At 39.4% G+C, this 23,116-nt stretch overlaps 1 protein-coding gene across 2 annotated transcripts in view; it reads left to right on the forward strand.

Annotated features, from left to right (window-relative positions):
• Positions 1-23,116, forward strand: part of LOC137847939 (transducin-like enhancer protein 4) — a 97,842-nt gene that overhangs the window by 31,434 nt on the left and 43,292 nt on the right. Inside the window, exons 5-7 of one of the 2 annotated variants that reach the window (XM_068666658.1) lie at positions 816-878; positions 9,706-9,780; positions 22,659-22,863. In XM_068666658.1, the coding sequence (XP_068522759.1) occupies positions 816-878; positions 9,706-9,780; positions 22,659-22,863 (343 nt within the window). The remainder of the gene's footprint in view (positions 1-815; positions 879-9,705; positions 9,781-22,658; positions 22,864-23,116) is intronic. The other variant, XM_068666659.1, reaches the window with a different exon arrangement.

Here is a 23,116-nt window from a genome sequence, read left to right on the forward strand (position 1 = left end):
ATTCTGTCCTACTGTATAATGAAGAACTGGTCCTGGTTATAATTTATTATAAGAAAGTTACAATTTATTGTAAGGAAGTCTACATCGCCTTAAATATTCTGTCACTAAAGCTGTAATTCTTGTGTTATCTCTCCAAATCTCCTCTGTCTCTATTGAGATTTGCAGATTAGATACACAGAATAAGAATTGATCTGCAGTGTGGAAATAAAGCATCATATATTATCCGTTTCTGATCATGATTATGGTCTGTATCATGAAAGTAACTACTGTTAACCTTGGATTTGATAATGGCAAAAATATGATACAATTATGTAAGAATATATAAATACAAATTTATAAAATATGTGTAAAATTATTATCAGTGAAGTTGTATGTAGTATTGCTAATGTTCTCCCAGTATACATATAGAAATATTTGGTTTATCTGATCCCTTCACTTACAGTGGCATTGTTATAATTTGAAGTGATACTTCCTTTTGCCTTTTAGGAGAGATTTTAGTGCAACACACGGTATTTTGCTTTTGTTTTTTGTTAAATCTCCTGAAGAGTCTTTCCTTAAAAACAAATGTGTTTGTTTATATAATGAAAATTAACTTCTCTTTGTATTATATGGAAGTTCTAAACTGTAGAATTTTTTAGCCAGAAATGACTGTCTGCTAGGAACTATTGAACCGGCTCCCAAATGCTTCTGCTAAGCAACCCTAGCCAGAAGGTGGCTAGAGATGGATACAAACAAAAATATGTCCTGTGCTCATGGATAACAGTTGCGTCTGAGAATTTATATAATTAAAACTTATTTCTTCTTGTCATTTGCAGGCAGAAATTGTCAAGAGGCTGAATGCTATATGTGCACAAGTTATTCCCTTCCTGTCCCAAGAGGTAGGTAGTAGTCTGCACTGGTACTAATCTAAACAGTTGCCTCATATCTGTTGTAAAAATGGGACTTTGTGTTGAGACTGTTCATTTATGAATCTCATAGTGCTTGTAGATGACTTTGCACTGCGTTGTCCTCATTGTAACTTAATTATCCTCTCCAATTCTATTATAATATCATTTAAATGTGTTTATGAAATGGAGAGTGTTGTAATGTGTTAAGCAAAATTCTAGTTGTTTAAATACTTTGCTGTCACACACAAATGCAGTTTTGCTCACAATTCCGACTTTGTCAATCTGAAATCAGAGGGTAGCTTGCAAAAACACTAGAAAGGCATGATTTGTGCTACATTCCTGGCAGCGAGCTTTAAAGTTTGGCAGAAACTTCTGTTTTGGTGAAACAAGTAGTGGTGCTCAACAGAGTAGACCTACAAATGCAGCTTTTTTTCTGCCTGTTTTCTCTCCACATCCCAGATTACTTATTACCATAAATCCTTTTATGTTTTCTGTGTATTTGGGGAATATAGACAGAAGATTGAAACTCACTGTGAGCTAATTTCTCTAAGCACTAATTTTCTCCAAATTACTCTTTGTCAGTATTATCCCGAGTGCGCAGTAGATACTTGGAGGGGCACTGGGATTTGGGGGAGTTGGTTGGAGCTAGCAAGGGAGCCTCGGAGCTGCAGGCATGTGCAAAGTGAAATGGCAGCGTGGCTCATGACAGGAGATGTCGGGTGCGTGATGGCTTCCCCTGCCCACCCTACTGGGGGAGAGGGACTGGGAGGTGGGGTCTGCCAGTGCCCGCTGGTGCGCATCTGTTTAACGTGTGGTTTCGCTTCAGTAGCTGAGAAGTCAAAGCTGGAAGCTGTATTTCTTTGTGTTGCATACATAAAACATCATATCCATGCCTGAGAATATGCTAGGGCTCTTTCCACCACCTTTTCAGCTGCCCGTAAAGTGCCATTGCATTTCAAGAGAGCTGCTCATCCTGCTACATACCAGGGGCCGTGTGCTCTGTGCCAGCATTCGGCTGATGCTGCCTGTGTACATGTGCCCGCGTCTGCCTGCGTCTGAAACGAGAATGACGCTATCAAAACTAGGACCTGGCAGTGTTTGCGAGTGCAGCAGTGCTCCTTGCCTATAAAGATGGGTTTGTGGAAACTAAATGATGTGTAATGATCTAGTTAGATTGCTGGGGGACCAGAATTCAAGTGCTGCATGGATCTAAAATGGGTAACTGTTGATTTTGTACTTCAACTGCTACGGAATCGCTGTACTTCTAGTTAGGGGGTTTTATTTGCTGCGCAGGAATAACACGGCATATAAAAATGAAGTGTAAAGCTGATTCATACTCATGCTAAAGCAAGCACGAAAATGTCACGATTTTGAAACAAAGGCAGGGGTGAGTACTTGGCAGGCAAAGCTGTGATCTTGGCGAAGGCACACGATCAGTATTTCCATGACAGAGACATCTTCTCCTGAGTATGTGATACAGTGTTTAGAAACTCTGTACCACTAAACTACTACTGGTACTGCTATTTTCAGATGAAATCCTAAGCAGAACTCTGGTACACAAGCAAGTTGCACTGTTCTGCCCGTCTGATTCCAGAACCTAGCTTGTTTTTCCTGGAGCGGGTCTGGTTCTTGCCAGGGAGTACATCTGAAGTGAGATGTGTTTTTTTCAGAGTGACTGCTAAATTTTGGCCTTTGGCTCTGATTTTGAAAGTGTTAGTGTCTACCCCATCTATGTGGAATGTTTTTTTTTTTTTTTTTTTAAAGACACAAAAAAAGGGCAGTGAGGTTTTGAGCTTAAGTGTTAGTGGCATCCCACATAGGTGAGCACAGACTCCCTCCTTTTTCTCTGCTCTGTTTTGCACCATGCTCTTCTCTCCCTGGTACTAAATCACCCTGGAGTCATTCTTCTGAAAGCTGGTATTGGTACAGTTTAAGTGCATGTATTAGAGAGAGGAGGCATTGTGATGGCTTCACATCATGCTTATTGCTTTTCCTCAGTCAATGCGAACCTCCCTTGTGATGCTCACATGTTGTAACTTTTGAACTATAAGCTAAAGTCTCTGATCACTGTTTGACAACCTCCTGGCCATCAAGCCAGGCATGGAGAACATAATTTTAATATAATCATGATCTTAACCATTTCAGTGGCTTTCTCACTAATATGCTTGTTGTAAGAACTATATAGATAGACAACAGAGATGATGCGGATTGTAAATTTAGTAAATGATGTTGTCCCGCTTCTGTCATGGGTACTGTACCATTCAGTAAGGGCTTAAGCGCACTATTGTCAGTATGGTTTGTGACCACCATTTTCTTTTTTAGGCTTTAAATCAAAGCTTTGAGTTAAGTTTTTAGATCTGAAAACAGTATCTCTTACGGTTTCTGTGCTAGTGAGCCTTTGCTTTTCAGAACCACGGCCCATAAACTTTTCTTCACCTGTTTGCATGTCTTGTTTACCAAGTCCTACATCTGCTTCTCTGTGTATGCTCTGTGATGTCAAAGCTCTTCAGGCTACAAAGGAAATGGAGAGGTCAAGAAAAGTTCACAACTTCAGCATTTTTACATGCATTGACAAAGACAAAGGGAACACTTCCAAAAAGGCAGTGTACACATTTGTCTTGCTTGGAGGCAAACGTGTTTTTTAGTTCATCTAGCAAGAAGGGAGCAGGGCTAGACAGCAAAGAAAGATTGAAACGGGAAGTGCAAAAAAACTTTTCACATTTCTTGACAGTGCCACCGCTGGTGATAGTTTTCATATCAGGGTTAAGAAAATACTGGTGACTGCATGACTTCTATAAGTACAAACACTTCTTAAAATCAGGTTATTTTGGCAGCATATGCTGACGAGACAAAAGAGAACTGATCTCCAGTTTTGAGTGTTCTGCTAGTCTTGGTTTCTATCTAATTTGTATCTTTAAGAAGTGAGAGTCTTAATGGAAGCCTCTTTATTTCATCATCTAGATTAATAGAGAATTGAATTGCAGCATGCTTTTGCTGTTTATGCAGTTTGCATACAGTCTAATTGTGGAATAGTGGCTGAAAAATGTGATCAGACTCCTTTGTATTGTGCCTGAGGGAAAAATGAACAAAATACAGTGGTTACATGCACTGATGGCAACATTATTGCCTCATAATAGCACCAGGTTAACTTGTCTTATTGCTTGTTAACTTTGTAAGGAATCAATGGCTTGCGATAACTCACTTAGAAGTAAGAAATCGTGGCCAAAATCACTAGAGATCTCATGAAAAGGATGCAATTACAATACGTCACCCTACTGTGCCTTACTGCCTGCTTTGTTTCAAGGAGCAATCCAGTAAAATATTCAGGAAGTTCTCCAGACACAAAACTTGAGTTAGTTTTACAGTGCTGTAGATTACCTAAGTATACCTTGAAAATAATTTTTTTAACCTGCCTAAATATGCAGTCAAGTGGTACCTTGTTTTTACGTTGACTCCAGCTTAGGAAGACTGTAAAGAATATCATCAAGAAAGACAAGCTTCCCATTTTGATAAGACAGAATGACTTTGTGGTCGGGGCATGAGATGAACCTCAGGGGTGATCAGCGTTCAATTTCTGTTGCTGTTGCAGACTTCCTGTGTTGCAACAGCCATTTTCCACCTCTGTGTGATGTTGTAAGATATCGGTGTGTTCAAAGTACTTTCTATTATATATGAGGAAGGGGGTGCCTACAAGCTGTAGGTAAATACTTGGAGTAGCTGTTAGCACTCAGTTAACCTAGTGTAGATTGGCTGCAATTGGCATAGGTAGCTGATGTTCATATCATTTGATGATCTAGCCAGTTAGACACTATTCATTTGGGGTCTAAAGCTGTAAATTATGCCTCTGCTAATTTATGTTTCTTCTCTGCTGAGTGTACCAGCTGCAGCACAGCATGGCGTTTGCATAACCCTGCGGCTTTCAAGTGGAGTCTGGTTCCTGTCTGGTCAACATGGTGTGTGTGACTGGGTGCAACCAGTGACTATTGCCTTTCGACCCTGATAGTGTGCCCTGAGAAGCAAATGATCTCATGTGCTGGAGTGCTGTGTTTGTTCAGTGTGACTACTGTTACTCTTATATCATGGTTACCTGATTTTGAGTAAATATTGACTGTGTTTATATTCATGCAGACGCACCACAAGCTGACTGATTTACAGCTAATAAAGTAGTCGTGGCAGTCTGGAGCTCAGCACAAGCTACAAACGTTGCTTGAGAAGCCAAACAAATGTTCATAGGATTATCCCATGTCGACTCATGCCACACTTCAAACATTATGTAGACTGGAGGAAGCTATGAGAAACATTTTCTGAAGGTTCACTATACCTTCCAAGTACCAGTCAACTTAGATAATAACAAGCCAACAACTTGCTCTTTAACAGAGGTCTTCAGTTTCCCATGCAAAATAAGGTGGTCATGTTTACTTAGAAGCAGGATCAAATGCCAAACAATGTGCAAATAAACACACAAAAATGAAATGCTGCATGTGTTACCAAATCCAGTCTTTTCTGCTCAAACACCTTTATATTAGCGGATGGTTTCCCTTTTGCAGGATAGATATGGGCCATAACATGCTTGCTCTTCTCTGTATATATATTCCCAGGAGGTGCTTCTAAAGCTCAGTGAATTTGGGTGAAGAGCATGGTACACATTATACAGAAGCAGAGCAAGGGTCCTTAAATGTTATTCAAAAGGAAGTAGTTGTTGGTCTGGGATATGAGAGGCTGAGAAACTCTGAGAAAACTATCTGCCTCCATCTAGGGCTTGCCCAAGACTAGAGCTGAAACAAGTAAAAGGGAGCTGTCAGGTATCTGTAATCCTTCTACCAAGAAAGGCATCTTATTAGCAATTTATGCATATATCACTAGTAGTTTTCTTAGGATTTTATGAAGTGGTTGTTATCTCTTGTCTGAGTTACAGTGCATGGATTCAGTGACCCTGCTGGTCCCTTTTAGTTTTCTAAGAGTGCTGTACTCCACTGTAAAAGTGTTTTTTCTCTCTGGTTCTCACTAGTGTTTTCAGCACTGCTTCATCTCATTATGCTGTCTCTAGATCAGGCTTTTCAGAATGACACTGCCGCAATTCTTAAGCAAGACCTGGTCTGTACTCCCTCTAAACAGATAATACAACAACAAAATAATATGAATAAAACATAGCAGAATCCACTTGCTTCTGCAAAGTCAATTGTTCATCGAGTTTTGCATCAGGTTTTGTTAGTGGTGCTGAGAAAGGCTGGAATTAAGTATTTTTAACACCAGCTCCTGTGCATGCTTGTCAGGAAGAATTTCTGCTGCTTGGCTGCCATCAGCATGGCTCACCTGTCATTGGAAGCAGCAGGGAGCTCTTACATGTTATAAAAAAAAACAAAACAAAACAAAACAAAAAAACCCAGGTATTTTCTACCATGCTGCAATGCATGTGCAGGAGCCAGGGCTAGGTGACAGACAGTGTGATAAGACAATATGATGGTGAAAACGCTTCCATCCTACTTGTGGTCTCTGTCGCTACCCGCCATGAGACTGAAAGGAGAAGATTTTCCAACAGAAGGCAACTGCAGACACCATTCATTACAGAAAACAGAAAGGGATGAAGAGACAGGGAAGAAGTTAAAAACGAGAAATGATACTAGTCAGGGTGACAGGCAGGGCGCAGGGTATTGAGTTCATTGCTCTGGCCTGTTAAATGCGATGCAAAATACTGTTTTCTCATATCTGAAGAAAACCAGTTTGTCATTTGCTTGTGTGCAGGGAGGAAGGCTAGCATTAAAGTGTGTGTGAAAGCTGCAAACCCGTGTCTTTCTCGGTTGGAGAAAAGAAAAAAAAGTCACATTTTTTTTATTTCTCTATTTCTTACTTGGTTTTAAACCTTTCCATTACCGCTTGAGGGGCAGGCTACTGTGTGGTGTTAACATGGTGCTGCGGCAGAATGCCTCCAAACATCCGTCTGGAAGTGGGGCGGTCTGTCCTTCCGTGCTGCCGCCCTGTTCAGTGTCTGCATTGCCTGCCCCTCACCTGGGCTTCGGGTTGCGCTGGGACCCCGCAGCGCTGCCCTGTGCCTTCTTGTTTGCTCTGCTAGATCTAGAGGTCTTTACCCATTACGGGGCTGTGGTCAGTAAGTGGATCCCCCTGCTCCCTTACAAGGGGACAAATAAGTTGGGGTCCCCGTGCCAAGAAGGTGCAAGTCAGTGCAGGGACTGCTCAGTTTTCGCTTGCTGTGATGCTCTGGTGTGTTTTGTTTGCATCTGTGACTCAAAAGTAGCTTATGGGTTGCTGGGGACAGGCCCCCGGTGGGGTGTCGAGGAGCAGGGAGGAAGTTGGATGAGAGTCGGTTGCTGTGCTGAGCTGGAAATGATGGAGAAGCTAATTACAGACCATCTATTTTGGGTGTTGTGCATACCGTGCCACTGAAGATTAAATCAATGTTAAAGAAGCTAGCAATAGAGAGTTTTAATTGTTTCTACTATACCTAATTTAGGTTCAGTGTTATAAGGCCCATGGGTTTTCTCCTCTCTATGAAGGCTTGATCCCAAACCTATTAGAATCAATGAAAGATGCCTTGTGAGACTGCTTAGGGAATTTCTGTCTTACAATGCTTTTCAGCAAAAATCTTAAAGTGAGATTTTGGTACTTGACCCTTCCACCTTCTGTTCTTCTCACCTGGGAATGAAACGATGTTTTTCCCAAATACTCTTCAGAGCCATTCTTTGTACATTTGCTGTAAAGGAAAAGAAACCATTTAAACTGTTGTGGAGTTGACTTATTTTTTCAAAGCCTGGATGGAAATTGGAGTCATTTCCGTAATAGCTTTGATGTTTTAGGCCAGCTTTCTGCAGGTTCCTCAAAAGTTCTTCTTTTCCTCCCCATGGCCCTGGGAACAGGATTTAAGTAAATGGGTGTTGGAATTGTAAAGAGTGCTCATATGTACAAATCAAGAGCCACATTCCTGTCTTTATGTCCATGTAAAATGGCATTGCCTAGGGCATGTTAGGAAAGCAATGATGACTGTAAACCTCTCAGTAAATGAGGTGGGTTGTTTTTGTTTTTCAAATGATCAGTTGTGGTGTCTTTTTCTTTTCTTTAATATTATTTATTTATTTATTATTACAGGATCAAACGCTTGATCCTTTTTTGATATAATTGACCTCCACCAGCAAATGGTGTTGTAATTTTTATGGTCACCCCCTTGCCTTATAAAGCCACGTATCACAGGGCTTTCAGCTACATTATTGATGCAAGCTGTACCTGTCCTCATCACGTGATGACCTGGAGATGATAACACATCATCAGGAACTCGAGGCTTGAGAATTGTAATTTCCTTTTTAGCGGTTATCCGTGATGGTGATACATCAGTCACTGCAGGTTTTTTTCCCAAATGCCAAGAACACATTTGCTCATGTTCAGGCCTGCTTTTTGTTCTTTATGTTGGCTGCTCTTAAGTGACAGATTTGGTTTATGTTAGCACTGTAGCTTTAGAAAACTCTAAATGGGACTGCTGTGATTCTGTTTGCAGCAGTATGTTATTTGCTCTCCTGGCATTTCCGTCATTTAATTCTTCTTTGCTTAAAAACAAACAAACCTTAAAACCATTTTCTACCTTCCAGAAATGTTTCTAGATTACCTCTTTCATTATTGCAAGCATCCACTTCTCATAGCTGGGGGTCAACATTTTTCATGGTTACAGGTGGATTTTTAGGCTTGGTTCTCCTTGTCCTGAGAGCTTTTAGGGGAAAGGACAATGCGATTTTTGTTTCTGTGTTGCAGACTCTGTTTTTCCTTTGTTACAAAGATAGTAGTGCAGGGAACACTGAGAACTGACATACCTGAGAGTGCCAAACCCTGGTGCAATAGAGCCTTTTTGTAGGGCCCTCACTCCTGTCCAGGCTCAGGCTGCCCTACCATGCTCAACTTGTGGCTGTAAATAAAAGGTGATTCACACACAGTACCTATCATACAGCCTACTTGCAGTTCGCCCTGGCCCTACATTGCACCAATTTGTCACTCCTAATGCTGATCTTGCAAGGCTGCATGTACAGATGAATTTACCACCAGTGGAGCTCCAGACTGGCACAAGTCTGGTTGCAGGATTAGGACCTTGCTTTTATTTGTAGCTGATGTTTTCAGATAAATACCAATCAGTTTTCAGCATACAGCAATTTTGAATTTACTGCAGTAATACAGTATCACTCAAACTGAGATAATATAACCACTGAAGCTTGTAAACTGTGTTGTTAATTAGACCATGTGTTTTTGATGGACTTTTTAAAGCTATTAAAATTTACATGTTGGGGATTGAAATAATTAGTTCTCTTTCACGTGTTTGACAGAATTGTGAATGGCATTTTAAATTTCTTTCTTACGGTTGAGCTGCTTTGAAATGTACCAAGGAAGAGAATCTGTATATCCTTCAGTGATGTGGGCACTGTGTGGTTGTTGAAAATACATACCTTTCATTTTCCAGTATGCCTTTTTCTTTTTTTTTTAATGAAAAAGTTTCCATGCCTTTGAGGAAAGTGGTTTGCTTTTTAAGGTGGCATGTAAATTCAGGAGCACACTGTGCTTGTGAACAAAAGGAAGACAGGTCCCCCATATAGCCAGGTTATAAAATAGCTCTTTTTGGTGGCAAGGGTGTAATTCTTGTCAAGTAATAGCATAAATAAAATCCTCCTCTTACCTTATACACAGAATTTGACTGCCTGTTAGAGAACAATTATTTCAAGCCCTGCATATAATTTAAAAGAATAAAAAGTTGAAAAAAAAAAAAAGAAAATTTGTGCATAGTATTTTTTTTAAATAATTTTATTCTGTTTCTGATCTTCATTTATAGCACCAGCAACAAGTGGTGCAGGCTGTGGAGCGTGCCAAGCAAGTGACCATGGCAGAACTGAACGCAATCATTGGGGTATGTGGTCTTTCTGTTTCAGCTCTAATAGTATTTGAAAACAGCTTTCTTCTTCTTTCTTTCTTGTTTTGAACTCATTTCAATCAGGTGGGCAAAAGCTGGGGGCAGTGGGGAAGAGTTGGGTAGCTTGATCTTTGTAAAAAGCTGGTTGCTGCTTGAAAACTTCCACTTGTGCTATGCTGAGAAGACTAAGAGGGTTGATGTCTGTGTTGTATCCATTCCCTGAAGCGGAGTGGCTGTTTTCTGTTGTCCTTTTTAAGCCACATTGCTTCCTTTGCATACTGCTTGCCAGCCTGCTTCCCTAGCCATGCTAACAGATAGCCTTTGTATGATGCGCTGTGCGTTACTGAGGGGTTGGTTTATTCCCCTCACTGTTGCCCGTGTGTTTTCCTGTGTGGTGGCCCGAGACCATAAATATCCACCACACATTTCTCTCTGAATGCTAAGAAATAATTCAGCTACCTTTTGCTTAAATAAAGGAAAAAAAGCACAATAACCCTTCCCCAGTTCATTCACAGGATCCAGTCCCAGTTGTCTAAAAATACAGGTGTGGGGAGCCCCCCTTTTAAAAGCTTTACGACCAGCAGTATTGGCTGGTAGTACAGAAGCCCTGCAAGGTTTATGGGTGTGGGCAGCCACAGTGTTTACATTTTATGAGTGGAGAGGAAAGGCATAACAACAAAAGCCATGGCTGCTCACACTACATAAAATAAAGGTGAGAAGTCATAGCTTAATAGCACATTATTCACATGTGTAATTATGCAGCTGGTAAAAGCAGTTGTTTAAGTTATTCTAATGAAGACACTACAACTGTACTTCCCATATTCTGCCCCCTCCCAAACGCTTTTTCTTTTGTGTATAGATTATACATAAAAGTCTTTTCCTTTTTTTTATTCAGTGTATCAAACACACTTTGAAATGCTAATTATTCCATTTACTTTCATTAAAATTCAAATTGCTGAGTGAAGATGTGGATAAGGGTCGCCGAATAATCAATCTGAAGTGAAGATATTGCTTCAATTATGCCTCTGTCTTTTAACAAGGAAATCAGGACTCTCTGATCATTGCTGACGGTAGTGTAGAGCAGTGGTCTGATTGTAGCTTGTTTTTAATAGGCTGTTTCTAACTCTATTTTGTATCCCTCTGACCACAAGAAAACACTGGTAGTCAATTAGAAGATATAAATGGAAAAGAGTAACCTTTATTTCCTCTGAAGTACCCGTTAGAAAGAAGGGGGTGAATCAGAGCGAGTCGTGTAGAATCATGAATAACATTTGTTGTACGTCTTTTACGCTCCAGTGGGGAGAGTGGGAGATGAATAATTTCCCAATTAGTTTTCATTACCTAACCAAAAATATTGCCTTCTATTAACATTCTTTGCATAAAGTAAGTAGCTAAAGGTTGGCTTCTTTGTTGTAGAAGTTTTTATATGTCTGCTTTGCATGTGTGTATGTAGTGTTGGTGTGTATGTGCATGTACCCTTGTGTGTGTGCGTGTGTACATGCACACGCATGCATATGAATATGTCACAGTCTGTGTACGTTTTTGTCATTCACCCTTGCATATATTAGGGAGACTGTGAAAAGTAATTAGATTCCTAGTAAATGTTAAGTTTATTGATGTAGAGCATGTGGCATTGTAGATACTGCCTATTGCACTTGTTATTTAAGTTTACCCTGCCTTCATGAACTGCTAAACTACACAGAATAAATATAAACAGGCTAGAAGCTTGTCTGGGAGCCTGGCAGTTACTTCTATTGGTCTGCCCCCAGCAGACAGAAGTGAATTTTCTATTTTGTCTGTTGCAGTCTGAATTTATCTTTTCAAGTCAATTGAGATTCCATTGCTTGAAATCTTTGTAATATCTGAGTTTTGTTTCTGTGGATTAAAAAGGGATAGCTCTCATCTCCCTCAGAAGAGTGATTTTTACCTTCCTTTTTTCACTCTTGTTTTATGTTGACTTACAAAATGCTGTGTAGCCATCTGTTTAGTTTTAGAGAAACAGGAGCAATACAGACTGAAAATTTCATGTACATCAGATTTAAAGGGAAGTAATCTAATTCAGTCTTTGAGAGATTCGTTAAAAATTGAATAAATAAGGTAGCAAGTTATCAAGAGAGCTTAAGTTCTAGTTGCATGAATACCTACAATAATTTCATGCCTGCTCTTAGAGAGATTCAGAGTCTGAAAATGTAGCATGGGACTCAAAAAGGCTTGTCATAAGTAAAGTGAATAGCAATAAAAAAAAAAGCAGAGCACATAATTAGAAATCATGTCTTTTTTATATCTCTAATTATGTTGTTTTATATTATTTTGCTGCTTGGTAAGTCTGACAAAGTTTGTGTTCTTTTAACACCGATATTTAAAAAGCTTCCAGTGTTTGTTCTCTGTTGATAGTTTTTCAAAAGACATCTGCTAATTACCCACTGAATTGTGTATTGGAGGAAGGCAGAAGCAGTGTCTGAGTTTTTGAAACACAAATGTAGCTTAGATTTCTCAGTGTTTTGGGGCCATATTCAGTTCACCTCGTTGATGCTGAACTGTTTTTCGTTTGAGTGGAGGAACTACAGTTAGAGTTTAAAATGGATTTTACTGGAATGGAGTATGGCACAAGAAACAAATGTGCACAAATCATGTCTCTCTTTGTGTTTCACATATATATTTTTATATGAATGTTCTCTGATTTAATGGAATCTGATGAAGCACCTTTTTAACTTTGCAATATTATTCTATCTTCATTGGTAAATGAACCAAATCACTGATCCGTACAGTTTAAATGCAAAATACTGAAGTGAGCCTGGAACCTGGAGAGACTGCTTGTTCTCCTGACAATAAACTCGTTGTGTTTAATGGAATGAAACACTGTTATAATGACTTCTTTCACAGGTCATGTTCAGTTTAAAACTGTTGACGGACTGAAACAAGTTAAATATCATCCATCTTCTTCTTGCGAGATACAGGGAGAAAAACTAAACCAAAACTATGTATCATAAGCATGCTCTGCAAGAGGATTGTAAATCTGCATCTGGTGGTATTTGCCCCGGGCAGTGTGGTGCAGGATTCTTGCTTGAGGTACTTAGTAGGGCACAGTCAGTGTCCCTCTCCAGTTTCGGTGCATCGGCATGAGCAACATGATGCATCCAGTTGATCTTGTCATGTGCCATAGCTGCCTTGTTTTTAAATTAAAAACTGCAAGTTCACACTGTTGGAACAACACACAAATTGTAGCCTTAAATCAGTAATATGATCTAATTAGGAATGATGTTTTCATTTCCTGTATTCCTAAATTGAGCTGTCTAACTCTCTTAAAATTTTATTTATTTATTTATTTTTTAAAATCCATTGTACTATATAATCGGAACATGCTGTGTGAATGTGGTTACGTTTTAATAAGGGAGCCAGGGAATTTAACTTGCAACTTTATAAGAATTTTATCAGAGTATGTTTTTTCCCCCTGTTTTAAAATAGTCAGTTTTAAACTGCATTTGGATAGTAAGACAGAAATGGAGGCTACTGCCTGTTTATCACAGAAAGAGATAAATGCACCAAAAACTTAAGAACAGGTATGTGATGGTGTTCAAAGAAAATGCAGTTTAGCACAAGAAATGCTGAACCTCAATTTTTAGCAGTGACATTTTAATGATAGGAAGTCTGCAAAATTATTTGCCATCAATTGTGAAGGCAATAACAAGCCTTGGTGGTTTTTCACACTCTCTGTGTTAAGTGCTTTCAGAATGACAGCGTAAACTGTGTTAGAGAACTCCAAGGAAGTAAAACTGATTAAAATGTTCATGCTTGAATGGTGCTGATGGAATAGTTCATTTGGACTTTCTCTACCTCCTGCAGCTCAAGCTGAAATATTAAAATTCAGTGGATTTAAATCTCTCTCCCCTCAGCTCAGGAAAAAAACATTACATTTTAATAGGTTTTAAACTCATAATTCATTGGTTTGGAGCAGCACTATTAAATCTATTTAAATATTACTTGTATTACTAAGGAAATGATTTAAATGATTTTGCCTTTACCATTCTATACATCTGGGTAAAAGTAAAAAAAAAAAAGAAAAAAAAAAAAGGAAAGAAAAAAAAAAGAAAAGAAAAGCTTTGGTTTGATTTTTAAGCATTTTGTTTTATTATGTCAGTTTTATTGTCTTCTTTAAAAATAAGCAAATGGCATTTACTGGAAAAAAAGGATGCCTCTGTATTGTGACATATAACCATCAAGCTATAAAGTTCCTTCTTTAATACACTGCTTGTCAAAATCTCAATCCTGTGTTTGAGGCGGAAGTGCTTGTTTGCTCCATCTCAGAAAGTATGTAATTTCTGGTTATTTTCAAGTGAGTGTTCCATTTTTACAAATGTGGAGAACAACGCCTGTTTAAGTAAATTATGTACCAACTTTATAGGTGTGCAGGTACACAAAGCTGTGGAAGTATTCAGATGCAGATAGGTGCACACAGGCTATAATAAAAAACTTAGCGTCAGTGCATGCTGTTGTTCCCGCGGCCCCCGTGCTCCAGAGCTCCTGCTGCTAGGTGCGAAGGTGTGCAATTTAGAGGCATTTCTGCCTCCTCGCGGATGGTGTTTTGTTTTGTTTTGTTTTTTTTTTTCCTGCCTTTTGTGTGTGCCTGTGCAGTGGGGAAGAGAGGAGAGGTGCTTCTTGCTGAGCCGCAGCACTTGGTGGGCCGATGTTGCTGGTGGTACCTGGGCAGAGGAGGGCTGAGGCTCGGACTGGGAGCAGGGATGCTCTTTGCCACCCGGTGCCCAGTGCCCAAGCAGAGAGATGACCATGGGGAGGTGTCGCAAAAGCTTTTCCTGTGTAAACTGTGAACGTCTGCATTACGGTTTTTGTGGTAAAGCCATTCCTGCCAAATGTGTGCCTTCAGAAATGGGAACTTCAGCGAGGATGGGGAAGGGCAGCAAAATGCCCAGCTGTGTTGTGGCACTGGCACAAGCTGCTCATCTCTTGGCCCTTTTGTATTGTTTGTGCAAGGGCTGTGCTGGTCTCAAGCAGTGGTTGAAGCTTAGATGCTGTAAAACAAAGTGGCCAGCTGCTGTATATTGTACACAGATTGTTATAGTGGGAAGGTGGCAGACAAGGTTGACTTAATGGGTACGTGCTTTTGGTTGTGTTAGTTGTGTACCTGAAGAAATAACCGAAATGCACTCCTCCCTGTTTAATTGCTCCTTTGCTCTTTGTATACCGAGAATGTGTGAGACATGGTCTGCAAATTTTTTGACACTACCTAATCCCTGAAATTGAATTGTAGGAGGAAAAACATTTCTGCAAACATTTTTTTTGTTTTTAATTATTCGTCTGAGGTATGGCTGGGTTGAAGACACTGCTTTTTTGGGGGGGGGGCGGGAAGTGGAGAGTTATTTTTTTTTTGTAGTGTTTTCACATGTGGCAGCTTCAGAGAGAGCCTTATAGGTAAGGCCTGATTTAAATAAATCTCTTCCATATGCAGCATTATCCTGATTTAAGGAAGGTGAAAATGAAGTACACAAGATCTTTTTAGGGATTTTTGAGAGAAGTAATTAGAATGTAAATAATTCCAGGTTCCATATTTCCTGAAAAAACGCTCCAAGGGTGGATTTTAAATGCTGTTTCTACACTTGGAATGGGCTGCCACTATTTTCCTCTTTATGCAAGCTGTTGTAGCTACTGAATTTATATTGGTCTATCACTGTAGGAGCAGTCAGTAACATGTTTCAGGGCGAAGTGCAGACCACTTATTACATCCCACTGCCAATATGCTGATGCCAGAGGCCCTGCTCGTTATGCTTAAGTAAGTGCATATGACATGAGTGCTACAGCTCACATGCTGTATCTGATCAGGCAGGAGAGCTGACTTCTGCCTCCATGTTTCTCAAGATTTTCCAAACTCTGGCACCACAGCTAATTGACCACCACATCTTTTCTGGGGGTTAGGATTAATCAGTGCAGATTGGAGGAGGATTTTCTATGGAGATTTTTTCTTTGTGCATGAAGATCCCAAACAAAGACAATTTGCTGAAATTCAATGCAGCATGTATCTATAACTATAAGAAAACTGTATCTGTAACTATGAAAAAACTGAAAGAGCTATGTAGTCTGTGTTTTTTGGCAATTGCTATCCAGAAATTTGATTTACTAGGGGTTCACTCAAAAAAAAAAAAAAAAAAAGAAAGGCATTAAGCAAATGCATGTATGAGATACGTGATATGCATTTTATGCTAAGACTGCATGGCTCTTTGACTATACCTTGTGAGGAAGTTTAGAAGTGAATTACTGTTGCCACATTGAAAGCTCTGATGGTAGAATCGCTTATAGATTTAGCAACTCAGGTCTCTGTATGATCAGTGGCATTTCTTTTCTTCTAGCTTTTACTGTTATTATTAAGTTATACATCTCAGATGGTTCTGACACCAAGTCACAGTGGAGACACCATTTTCCTACCATCTGTCCAGAGTAGAGAAAATCTCTTCCCAATGTCCATGGGTAGGATGTGAATAGAGTGTCTGGATAAATCAGGTGTGTGTAGATAGGATAAATCAGGACAGCGTGCACCTGTCCAGATCTGAATTTTGCCCTCTGTAAATGAAGACACCCCATTGCTGCTGTCACTGTTCTTTTCTCTGCACTGGTCGTTGTAAACGGTTTTGAAGCAGAGGTTTGTTATGCGAGGCACATGTGAAGCCACTGGTGTTTCTTACGGTAAGACCTTGAGCACAGCTGCACTTGGTGCTTTCTGCCTTCTCTTGCAGATGCGAATTTCTTTTTCCTAAGCTAACAAGGGGACAGGGAAGAAGGAAGAGGAGAGCTTAAGTGGCATGATTTATGCAAGAATTTCTGCCCTTTATTAAATGATAATACAAAGTGATTTTAAAGAGCCGAATTCTTCCTCCCTCCACTCCCAACGTGAAAATGAGAGAGGAGTCCTGCAAACAGAAAAATGAACTACTGAACTCTGAGATTCTGGGGAAAAATGCACTGGCCTTTTGTGGGAAACTAGCTTCCTCCCCATCCCCCATTATTAAAATGCTGTCCTCTTTAACCACAGGTCTTTGATTTGGTAGTGGATCATATTTTTTTTTGTTGTTGCTTTCATCCTCTGTCTTTGCTGTTTCGCTGAGTGAAAAATAGTCATAAGGGGGGAAGGGAGGACAAATGGCGAAACGTATCCTGACAGATGTTCCTGTATATATGATTAAGAACGGAAATGTTCCCTGCATATATTGCCTTTCATCCCGCAATATGATTCTGGAGTTGACTTCTTATTTGTAGATCACTTTAAAGATCTTTAAGGCAATTTGTAGAGATATGATTCTGATAGTTTCTTTGTTATTTATGTAGGAGTTCTAAATGCTCCCCTTCTGATTAATGGCAGCTATTGATTTTTCCCTTCCCCCCATAGTTTTCTCAGTGGAGCTTGCTTTCCTTCTGTGGAATCAGTATCCTCAAAGACAGAAAATACTGATTCTCAGGAAGGAAGAATTTTGGCATTTGCTTGATGGCTTTTATTTATTTACTTACTTATTTTTTTATTTTTTATTTCTGTTCTTTTAATTTATCTCATTTTTCTCCGTTTTTATGTTTTTTCATTCTGTCCTGGATTTTCTAACCTGTGCATCTGTTTTCCTTTGTGAGCAGAAACAAGCACTGTGTTTGCTGCAGATGAGCTCTGTGTGAGGGTACTGAGTTCCCACCAGTTTCTGATGCCATCCTTTCACATTGGGCAGATGCAAAATGATCATTCTCTTACAAATTCGATCTTAAGGATAGTAGGTTGCCATATCCTACATCTTTAACACAGTCTCTTTAAGACAAACCAATCATATGATATATGTGCGTATAGCTCCAGGACTGTTCCACTGGAAGAGCTATTGCATGACTGTACTTCTATGCTGTTTTGCCATGTTGTACCTTAACATTAAAAACAACAACAACAACAAACTGGTTTGGGATGGTATGCCAGCAGATAAAGGAAACAGAGACAGTGCACATCATGTCAGGGGGTGCTAACAGGCATGACAGATAAAAATTCATATCATTTGAAACACGCTTAAAATTGTGTGTGCCAAAGCACTTCCTTTTCTTGCTGGTCTTTGAACCACTGACACTGTGTACTCAAGCCATTGTTTTTATCTCTTTATATTCTTTACCCTGATTAGCATTTTGTGTGTATACTATCATAATAATGTTTCTCTCTGAACAGTCAGTCACTTCACCTGAATAATTTCATGAAGCTAAATTAGTCAGATGCTTTAGTGTCCCCCCAGCAGTATATATAGCAGGTTTGTGTGTGATTACATATCTTTTTGAGATGTTAGTTTGTTAACATTAGAACTGTCTTCGGGTTAGAGGAGTATGTTCAGGTTGTTTGGATAATGGCTGCGCACTTCCAGGGTCTGTAAAGGAAAAAGTGGTAGATTACTGTGACACAGAGCTGCTTGGAAATTATCCAGTAAAAACTTGAACCTTTTCCAGGAAAATAGGTTTTGAATGTGCTGACTATAACAAGAGAGCATTAGAAGCTAATTTGTTAGTGGGTTTATTATCACATTTTGCTTTAAATTTGATCTCTTAAGATGTGTGGGGAAAAGAATTAAGCTAAGCATCAATATTTATAATTCCAGTTGTAAAAATTAGTGATACTCAGATAAGAACCTTTTACAAAGCCTTTTTATGCATTTGTTTAGACGTGGCTTTGGGAATTATTTTTTCCCTTGTCACTGTAGATTAAGTAGAAGAAAATTCAGAAAATTTAAAAACCCAAACCAGATTAATAGCAACTAGATGTTATCTTTATTTGATATGGCTTGGTAATTGTTGAAATTTTTAATTCATTTTTTAATGACAAACTGATTTAAGTGACTGTCTTCCAAAACTTATTACCAAAAAAGTGAAGTTTTCTTTTTTTGGCTTCTTTCTGACTGCTGATTTTACCCTTGCTCTTATATTTTTGTGTGTTGGATATTTCTTAAAAACAATCCAGTAGCTTTCTATAGGGCATGTTTCTTGGTTGGTAACTGTAGCTGTTTTTATTTCTAAATAGTTCTAGAAAATTTACAGCATAATAAAGCATGGTGTACTGTTTTTGCAAGTTTTCACCTGTTATGAAAATGCATGCTTGATTTGATGCATACTATAGTCAACTGTTCTAGGGTTGTCTAGTTAACCATATGCTAAGAGTTCACAAATGACATGACTAAGGATAATAAATTAAAGAGGAGATGAAGGAGTGGGAAGTGAAAGCATTACAGCAACATCAAAAAATTGTGTGGTTGCTCAATTGGTTTATTTTCAGGCATTCCTTGCAAGTTTTTAAATTGTATCGGATTTCATGATCTAAATTCATTCTATAGGCAGAATGAATGTAACCTGCTTTCTACAGGGGCATATTTGTGGGGAGAATATCTGTCAGTTTTCTTATTTCATATCTGTGGCATTTTGAGGACTAGAGAGAAGACCACTTTTTTTTTTTTTTTTTTTTCTTGCTACTTTGTATCACTAACCAGATGCCTAGTGGGTAAGGAATTGTGGTGTTTTTCTAACTTTCTCTGTAACCAAGCAGCTGTTTACAGGCCAGTCTAGAAGATAATACTCACTATTGATGTTGATGGGTAGTGAAAAAGCAAAACCAAGCTGTGAATGTTGCAGACATTTGAACATAGTAATAGATTTCAAAGGTTTGGATAGAGCAGCTGGGAAGGTGCTACCACTTTCTGGCTTTGCTTTGAGTATGTGTGTTAGAAAACAGTGCTTAATTATGTCGTAATTTACTTTTTTCTTCTTCTTCTTTTATGATTGCCAGCTTTGTTCCCACAAGCCATTGTGTTCTGAGAGCAAAAGTCTACCCAGTATTTCACTTGTATTTTTTTCATTTGTGTTTTCAGACCACTTTGGACATGTCTTACTTTGGACATACAACATTGCTCAACATGTTGGAGGAGCTCATAGTCCTTTTCTGTACTGATGCAGCCCTACTCCCAATCCACATGTTGTTGAACTTCCAGTCCTACCCCAATCTATAACTATGCACCACGTTATCTGCAACTGCATGGCATAAGCAAGTGGGTCTATAACAGACTTTGGGATGTTAACTTAGGTTAGCAGTCTGCTTTTCATACCAAAGTGTTTTCTCTGTGCCATCGCAGTGTAACTAAATCACACCAATTTTCTTCTGTACCAGTGAATGGCACTGTGTTACTATGGAGCCATCTTCCATGCAGATTTCATGTTCCCATCACTTTCCATGAAAGATCTTCAGAGTCCCTTCAGAAAAGTTGTGTGCATGGTTTTCTGTGGCAGGAAAGCTGTGGATTTGTTTTTTTTTTTTTTTTTTTTTCACCTACTCTCTTCAGTTCTTTTCAGAGGTGTCTGCAAGTCAACGTGCAAGGGAAAACATTTCAGTTCTTGGCCAAGAGAATCTGGGCCAGCCATGCAGTTCTGGGTGATCTCAAGCAGCTGCACTGAGGAGTCATTGCACATGCTAATCTTAATGCCCAAGTTATGTCCAGGAGGTGTTAATGTTTGGCATAGCCAAGATGCAGAGCCTGCGGTGCTGTATGGCTGAGTTATGTAGAAAAACCCCCAACAAAATCCAGTGAAAATGCCATTGCATTTTTACGGCCGTTTTCTTCAAGCTCCTTGGAAACCATCCTGTGTCCACAGAGGAGGTCATATAATGCAGATTAGGTGGATTGGTAGGCAAATGTCTGTGGATTGTACAGAACTGTGCAATCAGTGACCCTTACTTGTATACTTTGATCAACAGTGAAAGAGCTAACAAGAACAAAACTCTGTCACTGCTGGTATTCTCTAGCTCTTATCAAAGCCACTGGCAAACTCAGGAAGACATCTTCTTGCATTGGTTTATAGCACATTTTCAAAGAGGAACAGGTAATCCATGTTTAAAATGAAATCCAAGATTCTGGATTACAGGGGCTTTTGTCTACTCATATTCTTTCTCTGTTTATCATCTCTCTCTGTCCTCTTCCCTCCACAAATCCAGCATGCCAGCTTGTTCTCTTGCTGTAAGGTAGCCCCATGCAAGTCCTAAAGCTAAGCAACAAACAGTTGTCTCGTTTCATTCTGTTGTAGTTAATTTTCAATTATGAGCAATGAAACATCCTTCTATAAGAGCACTAAACAAACAAAAAAAGTGTTTGATACTTTCTGTGAAAAAGGACACTTAACTAGAGTGACATGGGCTCGCAAGTAGGGAGAGGATTGATCTTTCTTTCTCACCTGCAAGAATCTTGTTTCTTTTTCTTTTTGTGTCTTTTTTTGTCCTATTTTTTTATATTTGTGTTATTTTTTCCCTTCCTTTTGGGTCATTCATTTTCCATCCCTGGCACTGGGCTGAGTCAGATGCCACGTACGTGCTACTGTCACTCAGATTCCACAACCTAGATTGTGTTTTGAAAACTAAGAGAAGGATCTCTGCCTTCACAGGAAAGTGTGTGCGTGCAGGGTGCTGCATGAGTTATGTGGCGTGCAGTATATATGACTTGCATTCTTTTACTTTCAGCTCACCCATATGTAAAGATTCATGCTAGGGAGGGGAGGGAAAAATCAAGTGAACAGTATTATTGCCTCTTGATTGATTAGAGAGTTAGGCTGTGAGGTGGGAACTGAATTTAGATTCAAATGAAAAACAAATAAAAGCAGAACTTGAATCTCCGCAATTAGGAGTTTAAAATGGAATGTTTTTATGCAAAGTGAGTTAAGTTTTTATTTCTTCCTCTTCCAAAGTCCTTTATGAAGATGTGCAGGGAAGAGAGCAATCCTAGAGGACTTCTGATTTGATTTACCACGAGTCCTGAGAAGTGACTGCTTGGAAACTAAGAGAAAATTTCAAAGCTAATCTAGTTTCTGTATGAACAGGAATTAGTTGGACAGTTAGTGGGCAAGTCTTGGACCTAAGCAGATCTCTCTTGGGATGTATTTAACATAACTTTTTTTTTTTTTTTTTTCATGCCTTCCCATTCAGTAGCAGCAAACAAACTATCTACCCACGATGGTTAGCATAGCACAGAGCTTGATGCAGCCCTGGTTGAGGTCAAGCACTCCAATTCGAACCTCTCAAGGGCTTTCTCTATGTGTTGCCAGTGTACTGGTAAAAATGACTTTAAACTCTTGTCAGCGCAGTTACTGGTGCATGCATCACAGTCCCACTCAAATAAACCTGTCACAACACAGAGTCAGCAGCTAGAGAAGAGTACAAGGGCAGGCCTCTAGCTTTTCATTCGAGCATCACTAAACGTGCACAGAGTGCCCAATTATTTCAGCATTATTGAGCAAGCCTACAGGAGGACCCAAGCCTTGCTACATTAGATTTTCTTTAGTAATTTGCTCAAGTACCGCTGAGGACACTTAAAGGGCTTAAAACGGTGGCTGCAACCAGTTTCCTTTTCTGGATTGTTAATTCAGGTTTTCTCTTTCAAATTAACTCTCACTGCATGCTGTGCAGTAGCGCTGGGAGAACTGTTTAACACTAATTTTCTCAATTTTCAGCTTTTTTTTTTTTTTGCATTATATAACTGCTTTTATAGTTACATATGTTTTGATTAGGCGTGTACGTGGTGTGTTTCTGCTAGCAAGAATAAAACGTAGCAGCTCTATCAGAGGAATAAAAAAAATTCACTAAAACTGAAGAAAATCTCTCTCTTTTTTTTTAAATTATTTTTGTTGTTAGTTCAGCCTGAAGTTTACAGATTGTGTTGCATCCAAACATATGGACATTTTTAAAATGCCAAGATGTTTGTGAGAGTTGATACATGGGTTGATCGGATGTATGGGTTGATCTGATCAGTTAGGTTTGATGTATAGGATCAGCCAGACAACCCCCATCTCCCTGAACAAATTCAATATCTGTGTTTCATTTTTCACAGCAGCAACAACTCCAGGCCCAGCATTTGTCACATGGACATGGTCTGCCCGTGCCGCTCACTCCGCACCCCTCAGGCTTGCAGCCTCCAGCCATCCCACCCATTGGCAGCAGTGCTGGTCTTCTGGCACTGTCCAGCGCACTGGGGGGGCAGTCCCACCTCCCGATCAAAGATGAAAAGAAGCACCATGATAATGATCACCAAAGAGGTAGGTGCTGCCAGATACGTACATGTCTTCATTTGTTTCTCGTTCCTTCTTTCTTTTACTTTTTAACTCTCCATATGTTTTGAAAAACATGCGAACAACAATATTCACAAGTAATTTTCTAAAGCTAATTGCTTAAGTATTTATTACCTTGTAGTAGCCAGAAAGTGTGTTCAAAAGGTGGAGTTCTGGTTTTATAAATCTGGCTGTAGGGTATTAATAATTAACTGTACAGAAAAGTTAACATCTGTGCAAT

This window comes from Anas acuta, chromosome Z (assembly GCF_963932015.1).
Source record: "Anas acuta chromosome Z, bAnaAcu1.1, whole genome shotgun sequence".
Taxonomy (NCBI): domain Eukaryota; kingdom Metazoa; phylum Chordata; class Aves; order Anseriformes; family Anatidae; genus Anas; species Anas acuta.